The sequence below is a fragment of the Lipotes vexillifer genome, unplaced genomic scaffold, assembly GCF_000442215.2.
Source record: "Lipotes vexillifer unplaced genomic scaffold, Lipotes_vexillifer_v1.1 scaffold708, whole genome shotgun sequence".
Classification (NCBI taxonomy): Eukaryota; Metazoa; Chordata; class Mammalia; order Artiodactyla; family Lipotidae; genus Lipotes; species Lipotes vexillifer.
The window spans coordinates 52,855-76,102 of NW_006781346.1; the positions used below are offsets into that span (position 1 = coordinate 52,855).

Sequence of the window (23,248 nt, forward strand, 5' to 3'; positions counted from 1 at the left end):
GAATTGGCTAAACCGCCAGACTGAAGGACAGGAGGAAGCTCGGTCAGCTGGGAGCTAGAGGGGAGAAAGCCTGAGCTGCGGCCTCCATTCCTGCCCGGGATGTCCCAGGGGAGGTAGGGGACGCCATGACCCCCACACACTATTTACACACCTCTGTGGTGCATCAACAGCCTCAGAGACCCTGACAAACCTCCCAGCTGTGAAGGAGGAGGAAAGAGGAACCTCAGAAACAGAGGCCCATGGAGAGAAGTGACCCAGCCCACAGCCCACAGCTCACAGGAGGCTGAACTTGTCCTGGGGCTTTTAGTCTAGAGCTCTTTCCCCTCCACCAGACCCTTTTCTAAATAATGATGCTGAGTTTGGAGGAGAAAAGCAGGGTGGGAAAGGGGCAGAGGCAAGCAGAGTCGAGAAGAGAAGTCCTTCCCCTGGCTGCCCGGAGCCAGCGCTGCAGCAGCCATTCACCCAAGCAGGGCAGAAAAGTGAGCGAGTGTGTGCCAGTGAGAGCAAAGCAGGGCTGGGGCTCAACTCAGCTGTCCAAGGCCTACCAGGGGGGGTGGCCTCCCACCCACACCGGTGGCCCTCACCTCCTTCCGGATGGCCAGCTCCAAGCGCTCCACCTGGACCCCGGGTCCGAGGCCGTGGAGGTTCTCGTGAAGACTCTGCTTGTCTCGAGGCGTGTAGGGCACGAAGTCCTCATCAGCACGCAGAAACAGCACGGGCTCCTCCCGCACACAGAAGATGACGCACTCCTGCCGGGAACCCAAGAAGGAAGGAAGCATCACCACTACCCCACCTCTGGGCCTCCGAGCGAGCCGCTCCCCCTCATCGCGGGCCCATCACCCCACTCTGCCCCTGCAACCTGAAGCCTACCCCAGAAGCAAAGCTCAGTCCCAATGCCACCGGCTCCTGACCCTCCCTCCTCTCGGGGCCAACAGCCCTTCATCTGAATCTTGTGGTGTTAACTCCTGCTCTGGATTAACGTTATCAATGAATACATCTTTCTCCCTTTGTGGACTACAGATTCCTTGCGGGTAGAATCATGTCCTTGTCATTTTCATGTCCCCACAATTCCTAGTGCAGAGCCCTAGGTAAATCAAGTGCTTGATAAACATCAGCTGAAGAAGTGAATGCCCACCACCACCATGTAATCATTCATTCACTGAGCACCGTACAGACAGAGGGAGATGTGTGGGCAGGCCCCACCCTGGAGAACTTGCTGGGAAGGTGGGATCCATGCTCAGCTAACACGCCCTCCCCACTCTGGTTCACTAAGGACTCTCCATCTTAACCCAGGTCAACTCACACTCGGCTGCCTGCCATAAGCCTGCAATCACAGCGGACACTCATCCTCTGTCTGGAGACACTCAAAACCCCACCTCCACATCAGGCAGGAGAGAGGAGGCATGTAAAGCAGGCACGTGGAGTCCAGGGGTCTAGGTTTGTGTCTTGGGACACCACTCAGGGGCTGTGTCACTTATCCTCTCTGGGCCTCAGTTTCCTCCTCTGTAAAATGGGAGAATAACTGCCTCATAGGATTGACATGAGGACGTAAGTGTTAGCTGTGATCATCATCCTGTGGGGTGTATAAGGGGCTTCTGACCTTGGGTCCCCCATGTCCACACGGGACAGTGCAATCAATATTTACCCAGAACTTCCCAGTCATGCTGACCACAGTGACCATAATGGCATTGAAGGCCTGGCAGGGCCTGGTCCTGGTCACCATTCACCCTCCTTATGATATGGCCAGGCCCCTCCAGAGCCTCTGAAGTTGCCCCTCCGGGAAACCCTTTCCCCAGATTTGGGGGCTAGCCCCTGCCTGGGAAATGGCCATGCTTACCCTGTGTCCGTCCTTCTGGAGTTTCTGAAGAACCCGCCTGAATCCTGAGAGGCTGGGCTGCCCCATGCCAAACACAGTGAGCCCGCCCCGCACCTGCCGGAAGTTGGGGGCCCCACAGCTCTGCAGAGTGCCCAGCACATCCATCTTCTCTGCAACATCCCGCACCAGGAAGTACCGGCCCTGGCAGGGGGAGAGCCACAGGGGGTCACTTAGATGACTCGGGGACGTCTTCTACCAACAGGGCTCTGTCCCAGGCCCCAGGGGATGGGGAGCAGGGAGAGGGGGTGGGGGACATGGTCCTCAAGTTGTCTGCTGACTCGTAGAAAAAGCAGACAAAATACGTGACTATCCGTGATGCCAGGAGGGGTGCCGTACAGTGTGGGAAAAGGAAAGGCAACTCCTCCTCATGCAGAAAGTGGCATCTGAGCCTGGCCTTGAAGAAGGAGAGCAGGGAGAGGTACTCCAGGGACGTGAAACAGAAGACCAAAGCTGCCCCTAGGGTGGGCCTGCAGCTCCCCGGGCACACAGCAAACATCTCTCATACCCAGAGGAAGCTGATGGAAAAGGGGCTCGCATAGGGAGTCACAGCTGGGGCACCAAGAACCAACCAGGAGAAAACTGCTAGCCACTTCCTAGAGGCCTGCGGCTCTGGGAATGGGCAGGTTTCTCCCCTCCCCAGCTGGGGAGGCAGTGACTACAGAGAAAAGAGGAAAACACTACTCAGGGATCAGGTGAAAGCAGGAGGAACCAGAAGACACATTCCTGGGCAAAGAGGAACCATGAGGTCAACCCATCCACCTCTTCACCCATCTACCCGTCCACTGCCACCTGCTACCCAGACCCTCTTTCAACAAATACAGTTTAATCATCATGATTATCATTCATTCATTCATTCATTCACCATTTATTGAGCACCTACATTATACCCAAGCACTGTTCTAGGGCCTGGGGCTACAGCAGTGAACAAGACACATGAAAAGTCATCTGCCCTTGTAGACTTTACTTTCCAGGGGGTATTTAAGGCAAAAAAAAAAAAAAAAAAAGATACAAAGACAGATAAATAGATGCACATGTACATCTACATCTCTCTACATTCTAGAGAAGTTCTGAAACTTCACAAGAGAATGGGATGGAGATTCCCAGCCTGCGGGGAGCCATCTGGGGTTCCAGGTCCTTCAGGCTCCCTTCTCTCTTCTCCCTGGTGCTCTGAGAGAGAGGTGTGGGCAGGCTGGGGGCCAGGCAGGGGACAGATGGGGACAGAAGAGCAGGGGTCTCCACAGGGCAGGAGGAACGGGGCCCAGGAAACCAGAGGGTGAGAGGAAGTGGGATCAGGACCCCAGAGGGTGGGGTGAGGCAGAGAAGGGGGACAGTGTGGAAAGCAGGAGGAGATTAGGGAGGGAGCTTGTGAGGAAGGAGGGCAAGAGGGTGGGAGAGGCCGCAAGGGGGAGAGAGGGATAGGCCCAACCTCACCTGCACCAGGTAGTGCTCTGGGGTGGCATCTGAGAGCCGGCCCAGCGTGTAATGGGCTTTGAGCAGCTCATCGTGGATCTGGAACTCCTCCTTGCAGTTGTACCTGCCAGGGGCAGAATGGAGACTGAGTCAGGCAACCTCCGCAGCCAGTATTATCCGCTCCACCCTCACCAGGCCTCCGGCAGGGCCACCCCATCCCACCCACGCATTTATGATAGAGGCTACCCACTGTCCCCCAACAGCCACTCTCTCCTTCTTCCTCAGCAATAGTACCCTGGAATTGTGACTGGGACATCCAGCTGAAGACTACATGTCCCAGCCTCCCTTGCAGCTAGTGTGATCATGTGATTCAGTTTGGGCCAATGGGACGTGAGGAGAAGTGAGGTGTGCAACTTCTGGGCCATCCCCTTAAAGAGAAGATGTGTGCCCTCTACCCTTCCCTCCTTCTCCCTGTCTAGCATCCAGAAATGATGGCAGGAAATAGATGCTGATGATGGTGGAGCAACAAGAGAGGAGGAGCCTGACTGATCATGGAACAGCCACATCAGCCTGGAGTACCTCCTGGACTTTTGTGTAGAGAGAAGCTTCTGTCTTGTTTAAGGCCTCCTTAAACAAGGCTTAACAAGAACCATCCCAGACGGTCCCTCCATCAGATTGTCTCTGAGAACAACCCCACACTGACAACCCCCTAGCAGAGCGCAGTGGTTCAGGACCCAGGCTTTGGGGCCATGTGGCCTGGGTATGACTCCAACTCCACTGCTCAGTAACTCCATGGCTTTGGAGTTACTTGCTCTACAGCTCCGTTTCCAGTAATTGCAACCTCCTAAGGGCTGCTGTGAGAAGACAATGCGCTAATGAAATAAGTGCTTAGCCCAGTGCCTCGAAGTCTGTGATCATTTAGTAATCTAACTACAATTACTAGCAGTAGTTCCACCTCCACACAGGGCCATTTCAAACAAAACCCACAGCTTTCTGTAGATGCTAAACCAGGGGGAGCGCTGTGCACTCAAGACCCAACAAGTTTCTGTGCTGATTATAACAATGAATAAGACACAGCCTCCCAGAGCTCATGATCTGGGGTCTGAGCCTCTTTACAAAAGGAAAGGCAGGGTGGGGGAATGACTGGGGTGGGGAGCACTAGACAGGAGTCCAGAGACCTGGGCTCCCTCGGCCAGCTCTGCCTCCATCACACGGGACCCATGGCGAGCAAACCCTTCTGCCTCCCGAGACTCAGTTTCTGTGTCTAGATCAGTTTTCACATCTGATCTAATAGCTATCAGATCAGGAGTGAGCAAACCTTTCCTATAAAGGACCAGATAGTAAATACTTTAGGCTTTGTGGGCCACGCAGTCAGCTGCAACTACTCAACTCTGCCGTTGCAGCCTTAAGCTTCTGCTGACAATATGCAAACGAGTGGGAGTGGCAGTGTCCCAACGAACACTTATTGAACTCTTATTTACCGAAACAGGAGATGGGCCTAAAGGATATGGTTTGCCAGCCGCTGTACTGGATGATCTTCTAAGGTCCCTTGAACCTCAAACAAGCTACAACCCAAGGATCACTGGGTCACGGCTGGCTCCAGGGAGCACACAGTCTCACTACAGAGGATTTCTGCAGCAGACCAGTGACTGTCCTGAGCCACACCACGCTTAAATATTTTGAATGTCATACCCACATATCCTGATAAGGAGACTGAGGCCCCGAGAGGGAAAAGCATCTGCCCACGGTCACAGAGCAGGACAGAGGCAGAGCCAGGCCCAGGACACGAGGTTCCAACACTGTGCTCAAGACCTGAACCTAGTTTTGTCACCTGCTAGTCAAAAGACTATATATCAAGTCCCTTTTTTCTTTTTTTAATAAATTTATTTTATTTTTTTTATTGCTGGCTGTGTTGGGTCTTCATTGCCTCGTGCAGACTTTCTCCAATTGTGGCGAGCGGGGGCTGCTCCTCGTTGTGGTGCACGGGCTTCTCATTGCGGTGGCTTCTCTTGTTGTGGAGCACAGGCTCCAGGCACGCGGGCTTCAGTAGCTGTGGCACATGGGCTTCAGTAGCTGTGGCTCGCGGGCTATAGAGCTCAGGCTCAGTAGCTGTGGCGCACGGGCTTAGTTGCTCCATGGCATGTGGGATCTTCCCGGACCAGGGCTCGAACCCATGTCCCCTGCATTGGCAGGTGGATTCTTAACCACTGAGCCACCAGGGAAGCCCTCAAGTCCCTTTTTTTTTCTTTTTTTTTTTTGCGGTACGCAGGCCCCTCACTGCTGTGTCCTCTCCCGTTGCGGAGCACAGGCTCTGGACGCGCAGGCTCAGCGGCCACGGCTCACGGGCCCAGCTGCTCCGCAGCACGTGGGATCCTCCTGGACCAGGGCACGAACCCGCGTCCCCTGCATCGGCAGGCGGACTCTCAACCACTGCGCCACCAGGGAAGCCCCGTCCCTTTTATTTAACATGTCTTTTCCTCCCCTTATCATGAGCACAGTAACGTATTATGACTACAGTTTTCCTGTCCGGCCCCAAAGGCAGCAGAGGCCAGATTTATCATTCCCACTCCTCAGGTTTTCTTATACAGAAGGCCCCATCTGCTGACTCTCTGCCAAACGTCTCTGCATGGAACACATTTAATCCTTAGCTCATCATGTCCCACTTCCTCCATCCTGGAGGGGTCCAGAGGCAGGGAAGCTCGGTGGGCAGATACGATGTAAGACAAGGCTTCCTGACTCACCAGGAGACGCATCCAATGCCCCTTCTGTCTCCCTGGCCTCAGGTTCCCAGCACCCACTCCTTCCCTGGGCCCACGTGACGCATGCAGTGTGTCCAGGTCTCTCAAAATATGGGGCCAGAACAAACCCTCAGCCCCCTCTGGGAATGTCCTTGAAGGGCCTAATTAGGAGAGTTGACCAACAGCTTCTAGCTTTTTCAGCCCAAGGCCCTTTAATGGCCTGGTGTTAACCTCAGTTTCGAACCATAATTACAGGTTGTGGGGGGTGAAAAAAATCTACATTTTATGCATCTAAGAATATAAACTTCCTTTGAAAACATCAGCCAAACATTACTCTCAAAAGGGTGTCCACCCTCCCCCAGCCACTCTTCCCTCTCCACACTCCCTGGCACTGTGACATGGTAAGTAGTATGGGCTAAGAGACCCGCAACAGACGCTGGCTCTGCCACCCACTTCCTGTGTAACTCCAGACAAACTGCTTAACCTCTCTGGGCCTCAGTATCTTCATCTACGAAAGCAGTTTGGAGACGTGAAGTGCTGTATGCCACCACCCCTCCAGGCAGCTCCCCCCAGCCATGTCTTCCGGGGACACGGTCACACTCGTCCTGCCACTCACGTGATCACGACGGGGGCCACCTTGTTGGGGATGATGGACTTGGCCTTACTGTTGTGCAAGCCCGTGGTCTGGAAGGAGTGGACACTGAGTGAGTGCCGACCATCCATCGTGCCACCGTTCTGGAGGCCCTCAAAGGGGGCGCTGGCTGAGACTGTCTGCTGGGCTGTGCTGGCCGTTGTACCCATAGTCTGCCGGCGGCCTCAGGACCCAAGACCTGTGGGGTAAGAGGTCAAGGAGGGGATGGGAAAAGCCACAGCAGGAAGGGACCCAGCCCACCCACCATCCCTACCCTGTGAACAGATACACAGTCTGAGGCCCATGAGAGGGCCAGCTCACCCTGCAGCTGGAGACAGAGGGTGGGTTTGCTGCCTCCACGCCGGTGCCCAGCAAAGCACATGTTCGCGGAGCACCTACTGTGTGCCTGGCCCCCTGCTGCTGCCTTAGGGGGAGTTATGGATATGGAGAGTCAAGAAGATGTAGCCCCCTGACCCCTTACAGTTTACACTCCCCTAGTGAAGATAAGACAGTTAGGAAGGGGTTAACCACCCCCATCAGGGCAGGACGTAGGGCTCCAAGTAATTGGGTCAGGCCACATGGAGGCCACGCCCTCTAGACTGGGAGAGGGAGGAGGCCTTCACCAGAGGGAGAACCAGAACCAGAGGCAGAAGGAAGTCTGGAGACAGATTTGAAGGATTTGGATGGGAACAGGACACGGGAGGATATTCTAGCCGTGAATGTCACAAAATGAGGCCAGGGAAGTCCAGACTGGGCGAGTTCTCAGCAGATCAAGGGTTCAACAAAAGCACCAGGCCCCTGAACTCTACATCAATAACCTCAACATCATCAACATCGCAACAGCCAAAGCTTTTGCCCAACATCCGGCATGCCAGGCATCCTCGTGGACTCCCAATTCCTCTCACAGGGCTCTCTCTTAGGGAAATATTGATAGTTAAGGATGCACATAACTGAGTGGGCTACAAGGGTGTTTTGTTGATCGCAATGTTACTTACAGTAACAAAACACTGGAAACAGCCTGCAACGGGATTTGCTAAATAAATTTTGGGGTATCTCTAAGGTGGAATGTTAAACAGCCTTAAAAATCCCTTACTGACTGCTGTGGAAAGATATCTAGGAACCAGGAATGGAAGGAGCAGGCTGCAAAGCGAGTACAGGCTATAAACTCACTTTAATGCATGAACGTGTAGCAGGAGAAAAATCCGGGAGGAGGCACATGAAGATGCTAACCGAGTCATCACCTGGTGATGAGATTATAGACAATTTTTATTTTCTCCTTTTTCCTTATCTGCGTTTTCTGATTTTTCTCCTCTGAACACTGGGTAATAAAATCTATTTAAAACAAATAAAAAGAATGGCTGGGGAAGCAGACCAGGAGAGCTGCTAAGAGCTGGCAGAGGGTGTGGGGAGGACTGGCTCTGGTGTCCAAGAACCAGGCCCGCTGGGAAGGGAAGGGGCTGGGAATTCCACACAGACCCAAGAGAGGGGGCGACAGACGTGGGAGACAGAGGCTCAAAGGGCTTTCTGAGAGCCCAGCAGCACCTGACCCCATGTGGCGCTGACGGACCAGGATCTGGAGGCGGAGGGAGCGACCTGCCCGGCCGGCCCCCACCCCCGACCCGCACCCTGAGATACTCTTCCCCTCTGAGAACACAGAGGCCATAAGCAGTCTTTAGAACCTGAGGACTCCCCTCCGCTCCCCAAGCTGCCCTCAGCCTGGCATGGGCTGTTCCCCCTCAGGCAGCGGGGACTACCTGTCCCCCACCATCCACGCTCCGCCCACGCCCTCTCATAAGCAGCAGCAGCACCTCAGGCAGTGGATGGTGGGGTCAGGGGTCAGCATGAAACCGGGGAAGCAGGTCAGTCTGAAGGCTGAGCTCACTGCGCCCTCTCCCCTCCCAGATCCCAGAGTCAGAGCTCCTGGTCCCAAGGCGGGCGCTCCCAGGGCCTCCCCTGGCTGTGCCCTCAGGCTCCGCCTTCCCAGAGCCACCTAGACAGAATGGCTACTCACTCCATCCCTCCCAGCCCGCCAAACCACCCCCTCTCCCTCTCCAGTCTGGAAAGGGTTCCCCACCTCTCTCCGGCCCAGCCTTGTCGCCCTTGACAACTCCCAGCAGCTGTGTGACAGCTCTGCTAACACGCTAACCGAATGTTTTTGTAAGAGCCTCATCATGACTCTCCACACCCGGTCCAATCTCTCACACTCTTTTTTTTTTTCTTGGTAGAAGGTGGAAGGAATGAGCCTCTGTTTCCAAACAGAAACACAGGTGCTCAGAGCAGGTGAGGGGCTCCACAGTGGACCCCCAGCTGACCATCAGCAGAGCTAGAACCTTCTCTCTGCTTCGCCTGCCACAGCAGGCCCCCAACATGGCTCACTAACTTTCCCTAGACCCCTCTTCAGCAGCCTGGGCCAAGGAGGCATGGGTGGGAACAGCCTCCTCCAAGAACAGGACTCGGGAGGCTCTCCCAAAGGAGGGAGTGATGGACAGGACATGGGAAGGGCCTGCAGGAGGCAACAGCTGGCTACAGCTGCCAGGCCAAGGCCGGGCCCTGCTCCCACGGGGCTGGGCCAGGCCTGGCATCTCCACCTCACCTGCCCCTCGCCGCCCCCAAAGCTCCAGCTCCTGCCTTCTTCATCTCTCGAGGGCTCCACAGGCGGTGACAGGCCCCAGCTGGTCCATATAAGGACAGCCTGGAGACAATACAGATGTGCACAGCTGCAGGCGTGGGAGAAAGACCGTATCGTCTGAAAGTTGACCTGTCTCCAAAATGTCTAGAGGAGGTGGAAACCCTGGGATTCCCAGGCTTCTCACTCTGCAACTCTCCCCCTGAAGCCTCTCCACCCCACCTAGAGTGAGCCTCGCCAGCAAAGGACCCTTCATCCTGTTAGCCACATGCTGTGGGGCCTTGGGCAACTTACTACTCCCCTCTGGGCCTCAGCAGCCCCAGCCATAAAATGACAGTGAAGGATGGGACAGTCTGAAGGCCCCTTCCAAATGGATCTGGCTCCTAAGATTGGCAGTCCTAGTGGTGATACCACTGCTGTCCACTGCCAGGGCCAGGGGTCAGCAAGGGCACACATGTAGGTAGGGTCCCTAGTGCTCAAACCTCCACTGCAGGGAGAATCGGGGTAGACTAGGTAAGATGGGGGGGGGGGGGGGGGGTTGTCTATGAGCCCGGACAGTTTTGCAAACAATCAGGCCTTATTTTCCTGACTTCTAATTAAAAGCTAACATCTCCTTAACCACAAGTGAAGGCCACTCCTGCTGTGTCGCAAAGGCCAGGACACAGTCACCACTGAGCTCAGAGACGTGTTCACATCACACAGCAGCCGTGCAGGTATCTGCAAACGTGGCTTGTGCTCATCACTCCCTTCACACCACTGTAATTATCAGACCTGGGTCCCCTGCCCCCCAGGTCTCGGGTGACAGGACCGGCCAACTCTGGGCAACTTGTGGTCTTGATCCCCCAGAGCGGGATCCAGATTCTCTCACAACCGCCTTTCACTCAACAAGCGTGGAGAATGTGACGATCCAAGCGAGAAGCCTAGCCTCACCTTACGAAGCCAGCTGTAAAGAAGCTGCCGTGCCATTTGCAAAATGGGGTTCTCCACACTTGGGACCATCGAACCAATCGCAAATGCCTGCATGTCCATCATGCTGGCCACATGCCCTCAAAGGCACACCCCAGATGAATGTCCCCATCAAAGAGTTTTGCAAAATCAGGCCTTATTTTCCTGACTTCTAATTAAAAGCTAACATCTCCTTAACCACAAGTGAAGGCCACTCCTGCTGTGTCGCAAAGGCCAGGACACAGTCACCACTGAGCTCAGAGACGTGTTCACATCACACAGCAGCCGTGCAGGTATCTGCAAACGTGGCTTGTGCTCATCACTCCCTTCACACCACTGTAATTATCAGACCTGGGTCCCCTGCCCCCCAGGTCTCGGGTGACAGGACCGGCCAACTCTGGGCAACTTGTGGTCTTGATCCCCCAGAGCGGGATCCAGATTCTCTCACAACCGCCTTTCACTCAACAAGCGTGGAGAATGTGACGATCCAAGCGAGAAGCCTAGCCTCACCTTACGAAGCCAGCTGTAAAGAAGCTGCCGTGCCATTTGCAAAATGGGGTTCTCCACACTTGGGACCATCGAACCAATCGCAAATGCCTGCATGTCCATCATGCTGGCCACATGCCCTCAAAGGCACACCCCAGATGAATGTCCCCATCAAAGCCAAGCAACAGCAGCCTTGACGCTGGTGTGTCTTTAAAAAAATAAAATTTAACCTTAACTCACTTAATGGATTATCTTGTTAACGCAAGAGTATCTAAGGATACATATTACTACATCACAAGTTTGTTTTTTAGTATTTTGATAGCACTCTCAATAAAAGTTACTCCCTCTGTAATCCCAAATACTTAATTTGTGCATTTAAAAACATCATTCCGAGAAGGGATCTGTGAGCTTCTGCCATTCTGCTACAGGGGCTCTTGGCAAATAAAAAAGGGAACCACTGCTTTAAGGGAACACCAAGCCCCACCAAATACAGGCCCCTTCCACGTTTCTCCTTTGCCTCTGTTTGTTAACATTTCAAAGCACCTACTAAGTGCCAGGCACCATGCTGGGTGCGTTACAACATATGGTGCCCCCTACACACAACCCTATAAGGTTCAGGCCTCACTGTGTCCATTTCAGGTGAGGACAGCTGGCCTTTGCTAAGTGGCAGCATAAGCTTGCCTCCCTGCCTCTTCACAGCTGACCCTGACAGCAAGAACACCCCACACACTCTTCTCTCCCTCTTGGACCTGCCTGACCGCCACTCAGGGACCTCAGGGACCCCCATCCACTCCACTCTCTGCCAGGGCACCCAGACACGACCTCCTAGAGGGGAAGAGAGACGCACAGTCTCCCATGCAGGGAGCGAGGACTCCAGACTCCATTTCACCCACAAAAGTCCTCAGTGACCAGCTAAGAAGCCACAGAATCATCTGGGCTGCACTTACAACAGCATTTGAGAAAGTTCCACACATGGACATGCCACCCTCCTGCCTCTGGGCAATCACACAGCAGTCAGTCCCGAGAGAAAAGAAACCACCCTATGGAATCTTTCACAGAGAGGTGACCTCATTTCTCCAAGAAGAATCAAACTTCAGGAGCTGGAATATTAGCTCCAAGTCATCAACTAACTGTCTGATGCTATAGCGTAAACATCCAGCTTGCCGGAGCAGTGAGCCTCTCGTCAATGGCTGTATTCAAGCCAAGGGGATGCTGCAGACAACCATTCTGGGTCCTAGAGTGGGGATGACAGACAAGAGGTTCAACAGCTGATTCCTAAGGCCCTGGACCTAAACATCGCAGGAGCCCAAGTCCATTTCTTTTCATATGATTCTTGGTAGAAGTAAGTGATGATTCCATCACCATTCTGGTGTCAGTTTCCCCATCTCGAATCCAAAGCTCACAGTCCCCCCTCTCCCATGTCTTCTGTCCTGGTCATGGAACAGCAGCCATGACCTCCAGCTTGTCAAACCCTATGGACTTGGAAAAGATGAATGGTGGCTTTTCCAAAGCAGAGTCTGGCTCTTGCAACTGAAGCAGAAAGCTGGACATCTGGTCCTGACCCAGCCACCACCCTGCCCCATCCCTTTCTCCTGCCATTCCTGCCTGTCAGACCCTCTTGCAAAATCCCAAGTCCTGCCTTAGGGAATGCTGTGATCACAGGAACTTCCACAAATGGCCGTCACCAAGGCCCCCAAAAGCAGAGATTCAGGGCTGTCTACACCCCTGGAGGTCACCTAGTCCAACCTTCTCTTTCTACAGATGAGGAAACTGAGGTCCAGAGAGGGAAAGTGATGAGCTCCAAGTCATAAGGCAAGAGGTCATAAGGACGAAACTGGGACGCAGGGCTCCTGCCTCCCAACTCCAGGCCCCCTGGCTGGGCCATGCTGACTCTGGCCTGAGGCAAGGGGAAGCTTTTGCTGAGAGCGTAGGAAGATCGATTTGAGCAGACACTGTACCGCTGGCCAAATCAGGGGGTGTTGGGTCAAGTATGTGATTCCTATGCCTACCTTGGGTGAGCAGGAAGGGGAGGGTCTAAACAGGATGCCTGAGATAGCCAGTGGCCCTGAGTGTTGACCCAGAGGGACGCCAGGAGGGCCAGTGGGTGGACCTCTGATTACAAAGCATTTGACGTATATTATCTCATTTAATCCCGACCAAAAAAAAAGAGATGCCAACTCTTACAACTCAATATTAAGTTAACCAAAAATCCAATTTACAATGGCAAAAGATTTAAAGGTACATACGGATGCCAAATAAGCATATAAAAGATGTTCAGCATCTTATGTCATCAGCAAAATGCACTAGAATGACAATTTTGTTTTTCTCTCTTTGGCTGCACCGCACAGCATGTGGGATCTTAGTTCCCTGACCAGGGATTGAACCCGTACCCCCTGCATTAGAAGCACGGAGTCTTAATCACTAGACTGCCAGGAAAGTCCCATAGAATATGACAAATTTTAAAAGACCAACAACATCAAGTGTTGGTAAGGTTGTGGAGGAACTGGAGACCCGGTGCTTACGTGTAACATCGCACAGCCACTTTGGAAGACAGCTTTGAAGCTTCTTACAAATTTAAACATACAATTACCATATGACTCAGCAATTCTACTCTCAGGCAACTAACTACCCAAGAGAAATGAAACCATGTCCAGAAAAAGGCTTGTACACAGCAGCATTATTCATTGTAGCCCTAAACTGAAATCAACTCACATGTCCATCAACTGGTGAACAGATGAAAACAATGTGAAAAACGTGCACATTTATACAATGAAATACTACTCAGCAATAAAAAAGGAACAAGTTACTGATATACACATGACATGGGATGAACCTCAGAAACATCATACTAAGAGAAACAAGCAGACCCCGGACACTTCAAACTGTATGGCTCCATTTATATGACATCTGAGAAAAGGCAAAACTACAGGGGCAGAAAGCAGATCAATGGCTGTCAGGGACAGGGGAGTCGACCGCACAGGGGCTCGAGGGCACCTTTAGGGGATAGAATTGCTCTATGTATTGAATGTGGTGATTACACAACTACATACATTTGCCAGTGGTGAACTGCACACTTAAAATTGGGTGAATTCTGTCGTATGAAGTTTGCCTAAATAAATCTGTTAAAAACAAAAGGAGCTCGCCCCCCTCATCACACCTTCCTCCTTAGCTCCACAACTCACCCACTGTGCAACCTCAGCCAAGCTACCTCTCTGGACTTCAGTTGCCACATCAATGAAATGGGGACAACAGCAGTACCTCCCCTGAGGGGTTGCTATGAAGGTTCAACAATACAGTTGACCCTTGAACAACACGGGGGTTAGGGGCGTTGACCCTCCGGGCAGTCTAAGACCCGTACCCGCAGTTCCGTGTACCTGGATCCAACCAACCACAGATCATGCAGTAGCTATCTACTGAAAAACACTCACGTATAAGTGGACCCGCGCAGTTCAAACCTGTGTTGTTCAAGGGTCCACCGTGTAGCTATAAAAGTCCTCAGAACAGGGCCTGATCAGTGAGTCCTCCTTAAAAGTCAGCTGTTATCATGCACTGCAGAGGTGGGGGCAGGGATCAATCAGACTCTGGAGCTGGGCTGTGCAATACAGTAACCACCACTGCACTGGCTGCTGAGCCCTTGCAACGTGGCTGGTCCCCACTGGGATGTGCTACAAGTGTAAAATAACACAGTGGATTCGAAGACGTAGTACAAAACAAAGTGAGATATCTCATTAACAATTTATTATGTTGATTATATGTCAAAATGATCATATTTTGATACACTCGGATTAAATAATACATGTTACTAAAATTAAGGTCACCTATTTCTTTTTTACTTTTTTATGTGGCCAGTTAAAATGACATGTGGTGAAACTAACACAACATTGCAAACCAACTATACTTCAATTAAAAAGAACACGTGGGGGCTTCCCCGGTGGCGTAGTGGATGGGAGTCTGCTTGCCAATGCAGGGGACACAGGTTTGATCCCTGGTCGGGGAAGATCCCACATGCCGTGGAGCAACTAGGCCCGTGCGCCACAACTACTGAGCCTGTGCTCTAGAGTCTGCGAGCCACGACTACTGAAGCCCGTGCGCCTAGAGCCCATGCTCTACAAAAGAGAATGAGAGGCCCGCACACTGCAACGAGGAGTGGCCCCTGCTTTCTGCAACTAGAGAAAGCCCGCGCACAGCAACGAAGACCCAACGCAGCCAAAAATAAATAAGTAAATAAATAAAAAAAAAATTAAAAAAAAAGAACACGTGGCTCACTTTATACAGGTGTCCCCCATTCTATGAAAGTTCACTTTATGCCACTTTGCTTTTATGAAAGACCTACATTAGTAACTGTTTCCACTAACCAAGAGATATCTGAAGAGGATTTTGCTTTTACCACAAAAAAAAAAAGGGGGAGAAGAAAAATAGTGTTGAGCGTTTGTTTTGCAGGAGCCGTTACAGGGGCCACGCACCCCTCGCCAAGCTCCTTCCCAGGAACCACTCTCAACATCTCAGCAGCAAGCCCAGAGGTTTGAACTGCGTCGGTGAGCATCTGTGCTTTATCCAACTTATTTTGTGCATTGTTAGCAAGTGCACTTGTCCTAAGGTAACTGTTTCTCCGCTGGACGCCATTTCAGCTAACGAAGCTTCCACAGGAATGCTCTACCTTCGGATAGCGGGGAAACCTGTACTCCTGTCGGACAGTGATGCTGAGTCTCACGTCCTCCGTGGTCCTTGAGGGCCGCTCTCGGCAGCTCAGGGTCCTCAGAGTTGAGCCCAATGCCTGCTGTAGGCAAGAACTTAAAACCCTCTGTTTGAGGAGTGAGGAAACCCCAGGAAGGCAGTGGTAGCATTTCCATTTAACAGATAGAAAGTGAGAACTCCCCCAACACCCTCACACCTAGTTGGGGGATCCAGTGGTTTCAACTCTACGTGAAGCATGGACTCTGGGGCCGAAACCTGGCTGATTCCGATCTTCTCATCTCTACCATGTATTAGTCATGTGGCACATGCTTAACTTCTCTGAGTCTCAGTTTCCCCAACTATAAACTGGGGACCATAAATCTACCTCCCTAATTGGATTGTACGGGAATGAAATAAGTGAATGTGTGTTTAAGGCAACACCTACTCAGCCCAAACACAGCGAGGGCACGACTCACCAGCAGCCCTTCATATCCCCCCAGGCCCCACTCTGCCTGCACTCTCGCCCCACCTTCTCCACATCCCCTCCCTGCAACCATGGACTGGTACCAGATCTAAACCTCCCAGGCCAGGGGCGGGGCCGTGCCCAGACACTGCCTATAAAAGGAACGGTCTGAGGGAATAAGTGGGCTCAGCAATCCCCTGGCTCTCATCCCGGGCAAACAACAGGGCCGAGTGGGGTTGGGCCGCAGCAGCTGCCCTACTGTAGTTAACACAGAATTCCAAGTCTCCCCGTTTCACTCTGCCCAGTGAGCCACCTAGGGAGGTTTCCGTCTGCTTCTGGTCTTAATCAAGAACCAAGAGAGCCTAGCTCTGCTCTGGGGCCTTGGGCAAGTCCTCTGCCTGCTCTGAAAGCCCACCCACAGATGAACGGGTTCACACCCCTAGTCAGTCCAACTGCTCTGCCACCACTGGTCACTGGCCCCTGCCTAGAGAGACTGCAGCAGGCTCCAGGAGTCTCTCTCCTTCCCTCCGGAAGGATGGATGACCCCTGCAATCCATCCTCCATGCAGCAGCCAGAAGCATCTCTGAAGTCCTAAATCACATCGTTGGCCCTACTTAGCTGTTTCCTCTTCTGCAAAGTGGGAGCCATAACCCTGTTTCGCCTCCCTCGAGGGCTGTTGTCCGTTGCAGAGACAGAAAAACCACAAAGACACAAAAAGCCCCACCAGACTGTAGGAATGGAAGGATTATCACGGGAACACGGACGATCACGGGCAGAGGGCACTCGGGTGGAGGTCATGTCATTTCCTTCCATCCCACTGTAACATGCAAACCCCTCAGCCCGGCGGACAGGCCCCCACCCCTCCCTTTGCTATGATGCCCCAGCCACTGGCCACGTCCTCCTCCTCCTTCCAACACCCCAGACCCTCTCCTACTCATGAAAGCTTCTTACCCACCACCCCTCCCCCGGAGCACTCTGCAACTTGCTCACGTGGCTGCCCCTTCCCCTAGTCTTGGCTCAAACGTCCTTCCCCAGAAGCCTCTCTGAGGTCCTGGCGATGCAGTCTGTCCACACACACCTCTCAATTCTTCTCCAGCTTATGACCTCCTTTCATTTTTCAGTTGCCTCATTGATGGGATTATGTCTGTAGCAGCAGCCTCCCCAACTCCCCAAGAGCAGGTCGGTGCCTAATTTGTCCACGCCATGGCCCCAGCACCAGAACAGTGACCGGGTCCCAGTAGATGCTCAGGAAATATTTCTGAGATGAACACATGACAACCTGGGGGCATCTGCAGCTTTCAGGACTCACAGAAGAGCAAGCACCCAGCATCCAGGAGCAGGTCTCAGTGCACACGAGAGGGTGGGGGGGGGGCGGGGGGGGTGCTCCCACCCCGCACTTTCTCACCTGGGCTGCCCTCCTCCCCCCCATTCTACGAGAGGGTGGGGGGGGGCGGGGGAGATGCTCCCACCCCGCACTTTCTCACCTGGACTGCCCTCCTCCCCCACATTCTACCCACCCTTGGAAGTTAAAGCCCAGCTCCTCCAGGAAGCTCTCCCTGACTGACTACACACCCACCCCCATCCCTCAACTCCCACAGCACATTGTAAGCATCACAAAACGGGACATTCCATTCCCTTCCACTGCATGCTGTTCCCAGCAGGGGCCATCTGTGTCCTTCCTGGCTCTGTCCCACTGAGGGAGCCAGACACACAATTGCTGATGGAACAAATCAGCTCCATCACTTACCTTCCCACCTTGCCCGGCTCCTTTTTGATGGGACCAAGGATGGCACCCAACAACAAGCAGGTACAAAACGGGGAAGATGTTTAAACATTATGGTACTCATTCCTGACTGGGGGACTGAGTACGGTATTTATTTTCTTTTTTGCTTATCCATCACTTCTAAATTTCCTACAACGAACATGTTTATTTTGGGAATGTTTTTAAGTGCGGTTATGTGTAATAGTTTCAAAGCTGGACAAAGGTCACAGCTCCTCACCCAGTGCATCCCCCACCTTACCCTCCCCCAAGTCCCCCTGTGCTGCCTCGGCTCAGTGCCTTGGCCACCCTCTGCCTATGGTCATCCAGGTTCCCATGATAATCATTCCATTCCTGCAGCCTGGTGGCGCTTTTTGTGTCTTTGTGGTTTCTCTGTCTTTGCTGCTGACAACCACCTTCAAGGGAGGCGAGACAGGGCTTACCACTCCCACTTTGCAGAGAGGAAACAGCTAAGCAGGGTCAGTGACGTGAATTTCCCCAGGCTACCTGGCTTAGTAGAAGCAGAGTTCTGGTTTCTCCGTGTAGCCCCTCACCTCATGTCTCTGGTGGTCACCCAGACCAATCCCTTCGCCACCGCTGCCCCTTAGCCTCCTTCTTTTTAAAATTAGGACAAGATCAATTTTAAAAAAATAAAGCTGTCTGGGGTCTGAGATTGCAGGAGACCTTCACGAGCTACATTATATGTCTCTGAAGTGTTTTTAGTTTTTTCTAAACCAAAAAAAAAAAAAAAGGTTAAAAATTAAAAACAGAAGGTGGATGAATGTTTGGAAATAGTGCCATGTGTTCATCAGGTGGGCTGCCTCCGTGAGGCGGGCCTTGTGTTCCGGGCTTCAGCCTGCAAACCAGGGGGAGCCTCTGGAGGTGGGATGAAGGTGGGCAGAGTGACCAGGCGGCCAGCCGAGGAGCTGTGGAGAGTGGGGGCCAGTGTGGGGCAGCAGCAGAGCCAGGGGATCACCCTGCAGATGGACCCCTGGGCTGGGAGAAGCTGCAGGTGGCGCAGCAGGCCCCGCCCTCAGTGAAGGGGCAACAAGCCTCCCTCTCGGCTCACCTGACAGGCGGAGGGCAGAGAGGGGGCTCCTGCCTGCTCTGCGGCCAGCAAAGACCCTGGAACTTGCTACCAGGTGCTCCAGTGGGGCTGGGGGTTCCTGGAATTCAGGACCCTCGGGAAAGAAAAGGGGCCCTTTCCAGCACCCCTAGTTACCTGCTTCCAGGCCTGGGGAACCCCCCCATCTCTGGAGCTCCCCATGGTGGGTCAGCTGTGCCTGATAGGAAGCTCTGCTTATATGGGATCTTGGACTGGGGACAGCACTTTCTCAGCACACCCCGACCCTCTGAGAAGAGGGTGGCTCACCTCCCTCATTCTGACCACGCCACGGGGCTGGCTCCAGCCCCCTGAAAGCCTTTCTCCCTCAGGCTCAGCCCCTGCTTCCCTTCCTGGCCTGAGGCGTGTGGCTTTCTGGTCCCAAGGCAGGACTGGCCTCCTCCTGAGAAATCTCCCTGGGTGAGAATCTGCTGCCCCCGAACCGCTGGCCCAGTTTCTCAGCCTGGGAACATCCTCAGGTTTGATCAAAATGCCCACAATGCCTTCATCCCCTCCCTCCCTCCGTCTGCACTAAACAAACCAGAGGAGGGACAGGGCAGCTAGCTGAGCACATGGCTGCCCACGGCCAAGACCACACTCCTTATCTCCCTTGCAGCTACCTGGGGCCAGGTGACTAATTCTAGCCGATGGGACATAAGGGGCAGTATGTGCCCTTGGCAAATTCCAGATCCTTCCTTATGAGCCCCCTTTGCCCCCTTCCTCCATCCCGCTGCCTGGAACACCAGCGCGATGGCTGACGGTTCAGAGCCGTCTTGAACTGCCAGCATGTGAAGCCACACCCCGGGAATCTGTGTAGCCGAACCACCACACCAGGCCTGGACCGCGAAATTCTGGGCTCAGACAGGACAGAGGAATAAACTTCCATCTCGTGTAAACCACTGTTATTTGGCTTTTCCTATTATTCACAGGCAAATCTAATCCTGACTAATGCACTCCGTCATATGTAGGATTGGCCCTCAATGACCATACGCCGCAAGGCACAACTTCCTTCTTTCCCCTTTCACGGTAGAACACTGGGTTCCCTGCTGGTCATGCTCGAGCAGCTCGATGCCAGGATCCTGTGAGCCCAGCCCTTGCTGGGGCCACGGCGGCTCACGAATACAGAAGACACTATCCCTGGCTACAGGGGCCCATGGGGCAGCTGAGGAGACGCACACGCGTCACAGGATCATCAACTGATAGGCCGTGTGGTGCGGGAGCTTTCCCCAAGTCAGTTGTATAAATCTAGAAAGTTCCAAGCTGCTAAATGTTTGTTCTACAGTGTAGGTAGACCTTTGGGCTCCATTCCTCCAAAAAGGTAGAGAGAAATCGCAAGCGTCTCCCCATCTGGAGTCTCTCTGTGTCCCTCTCGGGAGCCTTTCTGAGCAGGGGAACTCCCTGGAAAACAAGAAGGCATTATCTGGATGGGAGGGACCCTGCCTGTAGGTTCTTTCAAGGATGAGCAGGAGGGGAGTGTAGAAACCCCCAGGGAGGCGCCAGTCAACTCTGGGCAGGACATTCATCCTGTGCCTGAAAGAGCCTAAAGCCCCTGTCCATCTCAGATTGGGATTAAGGGGAGGGCCCTGGGGAGAGCCGGGTTAAAAGTATATGGACATGCTCACGTGCTCAGTGATGGTGCTCAAAGAAGCTGGGCATTTGGGCATTTTCAAGGTCAGCAGAAACCTAGAGCCTCCTGATACCACGCCCAGGACCCTGACCCTGCTGACACTCTCCTGGCTGCATCCAGGGACTGGGTCCCAAAAGGCCAGTGGGAACTTGCACCTGAACCCCAATTCTGACCTCCAGCAACGCCACAGGGACCCAAAGTATCATTTTAAGGAGCTGGAAAGAACCATGACCCAATTCTGGGATTTGTCCCCATCCCTCCCACCCCTGCGGCCTCCAGTCCAGACTCCCTTGCCTGGCCTTCAAGACCCCCGTTCCCACCCTCATCATCCCCTATTTACCCTCCACACCTCTGACATTCCAGGCAAAGCCAGGTCGCAGCTGCCCTATGGTGTGGAGTAGGAAAAGCCCCAGGAGATGTTTCCCTCCACACAGGCTCTCTGAGAGGCCTCAAGTTCAACACAGCCCTCTCTGGGCCACACTTGATTTCCACCTGGAAAGTGAGGGAGCTGGACAAGATGCGTAGGACAACATTTTAGCAGCTCAATCCTTCGCAAAAAATCAATCCTTCATGGAAGTCCAGTGTGTAAAACAGCCAGAAGCAGAGCTGCTGTGCTGGCTGCCAGCTCAGGAAGGGGGTTTCTGGGCTTCTTGCCCCCAGACCCACCGTGGGGCCCCTTCCTAGGGGAGCAGCTCCAGAGCTGCCGGCCAGAAATGCTCAAGGCCCTTTACTGCTCGGATCTCCCAGGACACATCCGGCCCTTCCCTGCCTCCATGTCTCTGCCCTCCTGGTCCAACAACCAAGAACACAATCCCCACCCTCACCCCGTCACCCCATCCATCAACGTCCAGTGGAAATGTCCCCCTCCCTTCCAAACCTTCCAAAACGCAGCCTGTACCCCTGCATGACCCTGACCTTGCGCCAACTGGCCCAGTGTTTGGAAAGTACATGCCTCATCTCCCCACTCTGGATCTGATGCTCCTTCGGGGCCTCCACAGGGTTGAACCCACAATAGTTGTAGGTTCCTAATGTCATTTTGCTAAACAAATTTCACATCCACTATCTCATTTCAGCTTCAGAACAACCCTATGAGAAAGGCTGAAGTGCGAGCTATTGTGCCATTTAGCAGATGGAAAAACTGAGGCATGGAGGGTTTATTACATGACATAACAACACAGCCAGCCTCTGGTTCACAGCCTGGGCCCTTTGTACTGCATCATCCACGCATCCATCTACTCTTCCATTTTTCCCGTAGCCACCCTCACATTCCCAAAAGACACCGGGAAGCTTAACCCAGGGACCTAGCAGAAAGCAGAGAACAAGCCAAACCCAGGGAAGAGGGCCCCTTCCAGGGCCACAGCCTCACACACCCCTGGCAGCCAGATGCCTGGGGTGGGTAACAATGGAGCTAAAAATAGGGCAGGAGGCTGAGTGGCCAGCTGCAGGAAACATCTGCCTCAGCTGCAGAACAAACACAGAGGAAGTCACCATGCTCCAGGGCTCCCCTACTCTGGGGCCAGGGGAGAGCTGGGGGAGGAGGTTAGAGAGGAAGGGGGCATCAAACTTTCAGTCTGTACCCAGGGTAGGGGCTCAGACCAGCCCACTGCCAGCCCTGGGCCTCAGCCCCCAACACCCAACACACACACACACACACAGACACACACACACACACACACACACACACACACACACACACTCGCACACACAAGACAGGGTCTAAATTCCCCTTAGGCACCAACACGTATCTGAGACTCATAGCCACCTTTGAGACCCTAGTCTGTCCCTCTCATTCTACAGAAGAGGAAACTAAAGTATAGAGTAGGCCAGAGACCTGCCCAGTCACAGAGACAGTGGCCAGCAGGGCCAGGACCGGGGGCCTCCTACCTGTCTCCCTGCACCTCCCTGCTGTTCTGCTTCACTTTACTGAGCACGGAAGACCCTGACCAGGAAGAGCTCTCTTGCTCCAGAGAACAAAGCACAAGGTCAAAGTGTTCTCAGGACAGTACTAAGACATCGTTGCCTTTCTCACCAGGAGGAACAAGGGCCACGGTGGGTGAAACTGCTAGAGGCTCAGGAGGAGACCCAGCAGTGGCCCGGACCTGGGCTGGTCATCACTCGCGGTGACAAAATACACCAGTGTCACTTAAGAATGTCCCTGATGGAGCAGTGAAACCGATTAATTTCACTGACTCTCAGCCCTTGAGTATATGTCTTCAATATTCTGTGTGCTGACCTGGGAAGAGCACGTGGGCTAGTTACTGGCATAGACAGATGTCTGCAGGACAAGCCCTTGTGAGCTGCTCTGCGCTGTCCGCAGAACCAGCCTCTTTGTCCATGCAGCACCACTTTCGTGTGAAAGAATGGCTGACAAACAAATGATGGTTATTCACAATTGGATATTTGGTAGACATTTTCTCAAAAATGAACAAAGTGAGCCTGTCCCTTCAAGGAAAACAACTGAGAGCATTTATTGTCAGTGATAAAGTTTGAACTTTTAAGGAAAAATTAGAATTCTCGAAAACTTGCATCAGCCACCAAGAATTTAAAAGCTTCATAAAACACAAAGATTTTGCAATGATATGGTTAACATATGTAATTTTTGGATATGATGCAATGAACTGTGCCATATTTGGAACATCTGAACAACTCAGTGAACCAATATTTTCCCAATGACTGATATATGGTGTTACAAAATCACACCTGGTCAAAGAGCCATTCATAGTAGGAGAGAGTCCAATGAATTTTAATGTAACAAAATATGAAAAGTTCATTAATATGTTTTCAGAGTCTACATTCCCTTTAAGAAACTATCACTTGTTGAACTTTTATGTAGTATCAAAGGAAAATATCCACAGGCTAACAAAATACTCCTCCCTTTTCCAAAAACCTACCTGTGTGAAGCTGGATTTTC

At 52.9% G+C, this 23,248-nt stretch overlaps 1 protein-coding gene across 2 annotated transcripts in view; it reads right to left on the bottom strand.

The window, feature by feature from the left end:
- The window catches only part of PALD1 (phosphatase domain containing paladin 1), an 82,216-nt gene that overhangs the window by 35,878 nt on the left and 23,090 nt on the right, over nt 1-23,248 (bottom strand). The window contains exons 2-5 of one of the 2 annotated variants that reach the window (XM_007454556.1): nt 6,641-6,854; nt 3,308-3,410; nt 1,838-2,017; nt 585-749 (exon numbers count right to left, since the gene is read on the bottom strand). In XM_007454556.1, the coding sequence (XP_007454618.1) occupies nt 585-749; nt 1,838-2,017; nt 3,308-3,410; nt 6,641-6,825 (633 nt within the window). In that variant the 5' untranslated portion in view covers nt 6,826-6,854. Of the gene's footprint in view, nt 1-584; nt 750-1,837; nt 2,018-3,307; nt 3,411-6,640; nt 6,855-23,248 lie in introns of those variants that run through there. The other variant, XM_007454557.1, reaches the window with a different exon arrangement.